The sequence below is a fragment of the Morone saxatilis genome, unplaced genomic scaffold (genome assembly GCF_004916995.1).
Source record: "Morone saxatilis isolate NCDOM2014 unplaced genomic scaffold, NCSU_SB_2.0 Contig21, whole genome shotgun sequence".
NCBI classification, from domain to species: domain Eukaryota; kingdom Metazoa; phylum Chordata; class Actinopteri; family Moronidae; genus Morone; species Morone saxatilis.
In genome coordinates this window covers 19670773-19680475 of record NW_023339774.1, presented here as the reverse complement: position 1 = coordinate 19680475, position 9703 = coordinate 19670773, and the positions used below count along the sequence as shown (strand labels likewise).

The 9703-nt window shown below is 39.1% G+C and overlaps 1 protein-coding gene across 1 annotated transcript in view; it reads left to right on the top strand.

The window, feature by feature from the left end:
- Positions 1–2967: 2967 nt before the first annotated feature.
- The window catches only part of jmy (junction mediating and regulatory protein, p53 cofactor), a gene marked incomplete in the record, with an annotated part of 12123 nt that continues 5387 nt past the window's right edge, over positions 2968–9703 (top strand). The window contains 2 exon segments of the mRNA XM_035668429.1: positions 2968–3309; positions 3817–4253. Coding sequence (XP_035524322.1) covers positions 3042–3309; positions 3817–4253 — 705 coding nt within the window.

Below are 9703 nucleotides of genomic sequence, written 5' to 3'. Positions count from 1 at the left end.
GTTGCTCAGTTCATTTTAAAAGCTTTAAAAACTTAGTTTTTGCAACCTTCTTAAATAAATAAAGATAATAATAATAATAATTCTCTTTGGAGACTCGTACATCTACCAAATACGATCTTTTCAAGCGGTTGGTGGTCGTAGGAGTGCTGAATTCGGTTTTATATTTATTTTACATAAGTTTACATAAAGTTTTTATGTTAGCAACATTTTTTCGTGGATTAAATTTCACCTAAATTAATTTAGTATTATTTTAAAGATAATACTCCCTCCTTAAGTTATTATAAAAAAAACCTACTCATCTTAACAGCCAATTATTATTATTGTAGTTATTATGTTAAAACAGTAGAGCACTTATTATAAAATAAGTTACGATAGTATTATTAATAAATAATCCATCTTTTTGCCGCAGTTTGAAAGTTATGTCTACGTTCCTGCTTTTTAAAGTAATGTATTTTCTGTCCCGTCGGGGGCCGCCTACGGGTTCCCAGCTTGTCGGCACGTTCTCTGCGCGGGTGTGGCGTTCATGGATTTGCCCACGTGCAGATGTTTTATGACCCTCCTTCGTTGCACGTCCGCGGAGTGGGAAAAGGAAGCGACATCGGAGAAAGCGAAGAAAAAAAAAAACGGAAAAGAAAAGAAAAGGAAAGAGACGAATATGAGGAGAAACGACAGTAAACCTGATTAGTAGTGGTAGGAGGAGTTCATCTGTGTTTGTTGGTTTGCTTGTTGTTGTTTTAATAAACTCTGTTTAGTAAATAAACTCTTTTTGGGCGTTTTAAAGGTGGGACTGTTGTTTTGGTGCCTTCAGGCCGCATGGGGAAAGAAATGTGTGCCTACGCTTTTTGTCTATTTAAAGATAACAGGATAGATCAGATAGATAAACAGACAGACAGATAGATAGATTAGAGTAGATATTAAAAGAAAATAATAGGATAGACAGGTAGGATAGAACTAGATAGATAGATAGGATAGGATAGGACAGGTAGAGTTAGATAGATAGATAGATAGATAGATAGATAGATAGATAGACTAAACAGACCTAGATAGATAGATAGATAATAGATAGACTAGACAGTAGATAGATAGATTAGATAGACAGATAGATACTTATATTTATCCTGAGGGAAATTCAAGTATCCAGTAGCATACAAAATACAAAACCTACATTAAACTAAAATTAAAAACCCCTAACCTTAAGAATAGAATTTAAAAAAATAAAATAAAAGATAAAAGTATAAAGCTATTATATCCCATAATATGATATATAAAATGAACAGTTAGCTGTTTAATTGTTAGAAGGGGTGGTTGTTATGACTCTCCTGTCTTTAACTTCTTGGTCCTAATATCTGCTGCAGGGAGCAGTAGTTTTTATGGAGATAACTGGGTACAGGGATGAAGACATTTTTTTTTGTATGGGCATCTTTTTACAGATCTTATAAAAGAATGTCAGGCGCAACTGCATTTGAACACACAATGCGTCATTAACAGTAACATTTTACATAACACATATAAGGCTGTAATCTAAAAAATAGTGTGTATTATATATTTATACCTATAAATTAAATACTGCGTCGCTTTGTGGTTGATTTTTACATCTGCTGGTGTTGTTTTTGTTGCACATGTCCTTTTGGTTAAAAAAGTCTGTAAAAATGTGAATTTTTCTTCATCAATACCACAATTTATTTATTGTGTCTGTGAATGGAAATAATATATATATATATAAACTAAATAAAAGGTAAACTGAAACTGAAAATTAAATAAAATATTGACTCAACTGTAACACTTAATTTAAAGCAAAGTGAAGTATGTAACTTGTACACGCATAGAATATAAATGTAACAAATGAGTCTCTTGGTATTCGGTGGATAATCCCAAATAAATAATCGTGGAGTTCTCTTCTATTGGCTGGAACAGCGTTGGGGAGGTTGTTGTGCAGTACATTATTTTTAGTGGCCTGTATATTTTTTAATTCGTTATATTCTATGCTTTCTCTAACTCTTGCCGCGCACTACCCCCTGTGCTGCTGGGCCAAATTTGAATTTCAATTCTTATCTCTCCTGTTTTTTGGCAACGTAAAACATTCTGTTTTCCGTGCTTAACAGAAACCCCTTTGAATTGAATTGAAAAGGCATAAATACAAACAATGCCTTTTGGGGGCAACTTTTTATTTAAAAAAAAAAATCTTTCCTTAAAAACAAAAACCAAATATTATTTTAGCTTATAAACACGATTACTTAAGGATAAGAAGTTTCATTTTTTTACGATTCTCCTCACGGGCTCCTGAAACGCAGCTTCGGCGGGGGGAAGGGGTGCACCACTTAAATCGCCCTTCCCCGGATTTCAACAATGCGCACGCAAGCCTCCGTGCTTGTAGAACAGAAGCGTCACACGTGGACGCCGAGAGAGCCGGGAGCAGCCCGCGCGAGCGGAACGAACGAACGAGACGAGGCGAGGCGGAATTTTTTGTCCGCGGAGACGGGACAGGCAAAGAGGCGACACGCGAGCATCTTAGAACTGTAGGAGGGGAGGGGGGGGCACGGGTTGCATGAAATCCGACGTGTATTGCGCCGCGACTGTTATAATAGCCGGAGTGTCGCTTTCCCGGCCGCTCGCCAGCGCCAGGTTCCGAGACGCGCCGGCCGCCTGAGAAAGTCGCTTTTCGATGCCGGGACCCCGAAGTCGCGACCGTCGTGGAGGGTCGACGCACGGTTTTAGCTGCGTGTTTTCCCGGAAGCTCGCACGCCGAGCGGCAGCCGTAAACAAAGCTGGTGGTTGGTGGGTGGGGTGTGAGAGAGAGGTGGGGGGAGCTGTTGGTTTCACGCCTCCTTTAACCTCGGGCTGTCAGCTGCCTTAAAGAAGCTCGACTTTTTTTTTTTTGTGTTTTTTTTTTCTCTTAATCTGAGCTTCGCATGCGACCGTTAAGCCGTACCCTCCAGTTAGCAGCAGCCGTTAGCCCGTATATTTTTAGAACGTTAATTGATTTTTTTTAATTTTTTTTTTTGGGTTGTTGTTGTTGTTTTTTTTTACTTGGGCTGGATGAGATGTCATTCACGATGGAGGATAACTTGGAGTCCGGGTGGGTGTCCGTCCGACCCAGAGTGTTTGAGGAGAAAGAGAGGCACAAATTCGACTTCATCGTGGCCTGGAACGACGTCGAGGGAAAGTTCGCCATAACCTGCCACAACAGAACCGTGCAGAAGCGGGCCACGTTTCCGGACGGCCACCCCGCCGATGTGCTTCCTGGCCCCGGTGCCTCCGTGGCACAAACACGCACAAAAAGTCCCGTCACGACGAGGAAAGATGAAGCCGGTAAAGTTAGAAAAGGGGAAAAAAAAAAACCCCAATAACTAATTAATTAAGGTTTTAAGAGTGTGTAGTTCAAAGACACACACATTAAGGTCCAGGGATGTGTTTATATATTAAATATTAAGGCTGTGTATCGGCAATAATCTGGTGATATATGGTAATTATCACGATATAAGGGTTATAATTCAGTATATTGTGATATATTGCAATAAGCTGTAATCAGAAATACATTTTTTACATTTTACATCTATTAAGAACAAAATATATATATAAAAGATCACATTTACAGTTTAATAACGTGCAAAAAGTGATTGTTTGTGTCAGAATACAGAATATATTGTGATTTAATTAAAAAAAACTCCTACTTTTAGTAAAACTTTGAGGGTAGAAACGACACACAACCACACGTGGACAACCAGAGCAGTGGGGATTTGAACTCACGGTTGTGTGTTTAAATAAAATACCGCGATACGACGGTTTTTTCAGTATTTTCTCCCCCCCTCCTAACAGATATGGAGATCCTGGACCCCGTGGACGTCCCGCTGTCTCCGGACGATGCACACCTGGCTGAGGGCGACGGCGGCGGCCGCGAGGACTTCAGCTGGGCCGGGCTGCTATCCTTCCAGGACCTGAGGGCGGCCCACCTCCAGCTGTGCGCCATCAACTCGGACCTGGAGCCGTGTTTGCCCTCCTTCCCCGAGGATCAGTCCGGGGTGTGGACGGTGCTCTTCGGCGCCCCCGGGCTGTCGCAGTGGGAGACGGACGCCCTGTGCTTCCAGCTGAAGGTGTACCTGGGTCACGCCCTGGACACCTGCGGCTGGAAGATCCTCTCGCAGGTGCTTTTCTCCGAGAGGGACGACATGGAGGAGTACTACGAGAGCCTGAGCGAGCTGAGGCAGAAGGGCTACGAAGACGCTCTGGAGCGGGCGAAAAGAGGCATGCAGGAGGTCAGTTAACGTCTCTCACCAGTGTTTTTGTACTTTAAAGAAAAGATAATTCCTTTATTTATCCCACTGAGGAGAAATTAATTTTGACACAGCAGCAAATAAACAGAAAACAAAAGATATCACAGTAAAATATGACTCATTTTATTAATATTAGAAGATGTAAACACTATAAATTAAAGTATATACACATATGGAGTCCAAAATATGAGCAGGAAATTAAACTAAACTAAAAAAACTACTAAAGTGGAAAAATATAAATAGTGAAAAAGGTTTTTAAGGTTTATAAAAGTCTGTTTTTAAAGTCTGCTCTCTCTTACATGGACAGGACAACCGCAGAGTGGTGCCATCCCCAAAAAGCATCTTGTTTTCTGTTTCTTTTTGGTTATAATTGAGCCTCGTGGTCTGCTCATTCTCCTCCTCTTCCTTTGTGATCTCCCATCTGTTGCTGCACGTTCTCAGGCCTGTAACATGATCTTCACACTGCAGTTGGCTGAGCGGCTCGAAAGGGAGTGAACGTAGAAACACAGCAGAACAATCGGAGGTGGAGTTAGAGAAACGATGTGTCACCACAGCTGTTGAGAGTGTTTCAGTGTTCGGTCCAGACAGCTGAAGGCTTTCATTTAACGCTGGAGTGTATTTTAAAGTCACGTCCGTAAGAAAATGTGCCAAATATATAACAGAAAATTAAGTGTTGAATGCAAAACATTCCTTAAATGTGAGGATTCGCTTCTTTATTTCTTTTTTACATCACTATAAAGTAAAATTAGAGTTTTTTTTACCCTTTTTATAAAAATATTTAGTCTTTTTTTTAGTATTTTCTTAAACAAAACTACCCTAAATGTAAAGAAGTGACGCTTTTATTCGTCATCTATGAGATTTAGCTGAATATCTTTGTTTTTTGGACTATTAATCAACTAAAACAAGCTGTCTAAATACTATACGCTCTGTGCTTCACTATATTTCTAATATTTTATAGACGATTAACCCAGAAAATAACAGCCCATTAATAGATAACGTCCTGTGTGTATACCTGTTTATCACAGCTGAATCTCTCTCCCTGTTTGTGACCAGAACTGGACCAAAGATTGAGTAATGGAAAACCACCGCACATAAAGGACGAGTCTGTCAATAATTCACCAGATACCTGTAGTTAAACAGAATTAACAGCTGATAAACTATTAGTTAAATTTAATGTCTAAACCTCAGTCAGATTAGTGTAAGTAAAGTTTTAATCAAGTGTCTTTCTGTGTGTCTTTACTGGAAGATCTCCCACGTTTTGTTATGTGTTCCTGCTGGCTGCTGTATGTTTGTTGTGCCGGCACTAACACTCATTTATTTAAGATTCATTTAGGATTTTATGGCTCCTGAGTAACTAACTTTGTAACTACAGTTGAAAAGTGATAAATAAGTTCACTTAATGTTACTTTAAGTCGGTATTTGTGTTTAAAAAAAGCGTTGTTGTTGATTTATAAGCAACACAAATGTAAGATATTTAAATTCAAGATCAGTTATGAGACCACATTTGCTGCCTGTAACTAAATTAAACCCTGATAAAAAACAGATTAACAGTGGATAATGTGGAACAATCATACTAATATATTTTCTCATTGGGTTAACTTTAAGTCAATTTAAATAAAAGTGAAATTAAATCACAGATATTCAGTGTACAGCAAAAAAAAGCAGCAGCTCAAAACTCTGGTTTAAAAAATAGCTGCAGATTAATTTTCCGCAATCAGTCGTCTAATCAACTAATCAACTAATTGTTTCGGGTCTAATTAAAACAAGTAATCCCGCCGCCTTTTGAAGTGCAGACTCCTCAGCTCACACTTTGTCCCGGGGCAGAAGCCGGCTCATTTAGTGCAGGGAGTCGGTGTACGGTTGGCCGGCGGTTACCAGGGAGACGCAGCGCGAAAGGTAAACAGTAGGCGCAGTGTTCGAGCTGAATCGCTCAGTGTCCGTCCCCCAAAACGTGGAGGACTCTGGAAAAAGCAGCCTGCAGTTAATATAAGAGCCTCCATTCATTATCTGTAGCTCGCTGCAGAGAGAAGAGCACGTTATTCACATTATATTATCCGAGGCAGACGTGCAGGAGAAGAGCTGGCAGAGGAATTGTGTTTGTGTTTGTCTCCAACAATGAACAGTCTGTGGACGGCAGCACATACGGTATGAATCAGCAGCAGCCGGGGCCAGTTTATTCTCATTGTACTACACACTTCATATACTTTATAGTGTCACTCCTGACCACACACACACACACACACACACTCTCTCACACACACTCACTCTTGCTTTTATAGATTAGATTTTTTCTGTTTCCTTGAGCTTTGAAAGAGCTTTTGTTTAGGACTCTTTGTGACTCACTAAACACTAAAATCCACCTTTTTTTTTTTTTCATTTTATTTAGCAAAGTTAGCACCAAACGTGTGTCAATAAACTGATCAACGAACATACTTACTCACCACACTAGAGCACCAAATTCTCTTACTTTCTCAATCAGTTGTTTGGTTTATTGATTGTAAAACCGCAGAACATTCAGTTACTACCCTCCAAACATCAGAACAACCAGCAAAATATTCACATTTAAGCGTCTGAAGCACTTTAACTTTTGGTGTTTGTGCTTAAAATGTGAAAACAGCACCCAGCTGTAAAGTTAGGGCTTGTTCAGACTGCTTTGCTGTATTCAGATTATATTCAGATTGATTTCAGACAGTCTGAAAGCAGAACAGCCACATGAAAAGTGATTTCTGTAAAAAGGATCTAAGCCACATTTGGAGGTGGTTTGAAATCGGACTCTGGCTGCTCAGATCGAATTTTAAAAAAGCCTTTTTTGAGTTTCTCTCAAAGCGACACGCAGCAGCAGAGTGAGCCACTGAGCAACTTTTAATCCATAAATTAACTTTTACCTACATCTGTATTCAGCATTTATGGACTCTAAGTGTGGACAGTTTCAGTCTTTCTCTTCCAGTCCAGCTTTTAGGTCAAAACAGTGTTAATAGACGGACTAACGCTCTTTATGTGATTTACTGTCGGTATAGACACAAAAGAAAACTCATAAAAACTGCAGCTAATGAAGATTATCTTCTTTTGTACTGTAGAGACAAAAAAAAAGTGAAAAATGTCCAAATTGTTGGATTCAAATGTCTCGTTTTGTACAACCCAACAGACTAAAAGACTTTTAAAAAAGTGTTTTATTAATAGAATATGAAAATAGTCTTTCAGCTCCCTCATAAGATTAACAAATTGGGTCTCATTAAAGACACTTTTACGTTCACACTAGAGGCTGAAAGTCAGGAAGACCTCTGCTGCATCCGCTTCAAATCACTTTTACCTTCTGCTGACTTTCTTTCTTTCTTTCTTCTTCCTGAGAATCTGAACTCTGTAGGTCTGTAAGTTTCCAGCTCTACCACCTGCTCCCCCTCGGGGCGAACCAACGGCTGAAAACAAAGCTGTATGCAAATGAACCCTCGGTGCTGGCAGAGGCGGTTGGTTTCTCCCAAACTGATGAGTCAGGGGAGGTTCTCCTTTTAGTGGAGGGAGTCGTCATTTACATACTGTTTGCATCCTAAAGAGAAGATCCTGACTTCATCTGCAAGTGTGAATAAACAGTGTGAGGTTGTTGTAAAGCCACTACAGTGTGTGGGGGAGTTTAAAAGAAGTGTTTCTGTCAGCTGGGATATTTCAGGGCTGAGTTAGGGTTATAATAATTAACAGTTATGGTTCAAAGTTACTTCTCTTTAGGTTTGGTTGGTAGTGAAAGACATTCCTCTCGATAAAAGTATAAACATAAAACTCAGACGTGATTCAATGAGGTTAAATGATGAAGAATAAAGATTAAAGACTCTGCAAGGAAAGATCAATAAACAAAATAATAAATCTGACTAAGGGCCAAGGTGACATTCTGACATTATGAGTCTAAAATCTTCAGTTTACACAAATAAGAAGCTTAAACTAACTTGTTTTTCTTACAAACCTGAATGAACCTGTTTTATTTTATTTAGTTGATGATGAAGAGGCAGTTTTTCCTCGCTCATAGTGGAACTGTTGGGTCAGTTCGGTCCGACCTGCTCAGATAACTTCTGTTGGCGACATACAAATGAGATTAAATAGAATAGAATCGATTTATTGTTGCAGCTCTTCTGTGAATCTTCACTTTCTGCTCTCCTCTCTTTACTGACTCGATGAACGACAGTCGCACCAAAACACTCGACACCGTTGTTGCTGATTCATTCAGACGGAGTCGGTTCGGTTCAGGTGTCCTGTTACCTGGAAGGTCAAAGGGCAGCCATGAATTAAACATGTAGGTTCTCTGTAACGAGCCACAGTGATCTCCAGTTACTGTTTCACATTGATCGGCTCACGGTTGTCATGCCGATGTCAAACTCATCTTACACAAATGTTGAAATCTCACATAAAATAATATTCACATGTATCACCTCCACCCACTTTATATTTATAGGTATTGACTTTATAGATTGAATAAGGGGTTAATTATTTTAATCATCTATAAATCCCTTTACGTTTTTGAGTAATCGATTATTTATTTGGTCTATAAAATGTCATTTTATTTCTTATTTTACAGAACAGGGTTTCATGATGTCGCCTCACGCTACGAGCACTTACAACAAATATACAAATATTTACATTTAGGATGAAATGATGAAAGAATACAGTAATTTATGCACATACCTGTACACATATACACGCGCACAGTGATAATTCTGTAGTGCGTTGTGTTTATTTGTGTCTGGGGAAATGTAAACAACAACAGCAGTAAGATAGTGTTGAGATACTTTAACTGTTTTGTTGACAGACTGATTAATTAATTGTTTTCCTTCTAAATGAACATTTAATGGGAACTGTAGCTTTCACCAGGTTTTATAAATAAGAGGTAGGAATGATCCAGATGTTTCCCACAGATCTCTGGTAGTAATCTATTACTTCTTGTTCCTTTTTGTTTTAGGAATAATTTAGTTTTCAAAGCCAAAGTTGTAGCTTATTGCATTATTATTGTTTACAGTTTATTTCAGGTTGTTTTTCTGAATGAATCCTTAATTAAAATAAAACACCGTGTTGTGTTTTAATAAAGCTGCTGAGAGCTGGAAAACCCAACTGAACAGAAAGATGGATCTGTTCTCGTAGTGCGGACACTTTCCTGCTTTGCATAAAACCAGTCCAACAGACTGACAGTCAGGAGCAAAACCATGCTGAATGTCGTGCTTTTATTTTGACAACAACAGACGCCTCTGAATGTCGCTGTCACCTCGACTGTGTCGTCGTGTTGTTGAAGGTCGGAGCCTGCTCTCTTCTTCAGATGAGCGGTCAGTGTTTTGTGTTAAAGGATACTTAAACAGTGAGATCAGAACGTAACTCCAGTTACTTCAGAGTTTCTTTCTCTCGTTCCTAAAACTGATTTTCTTTTTCTGTCAGACGTTTTTTTTTTTCTTTTTCCT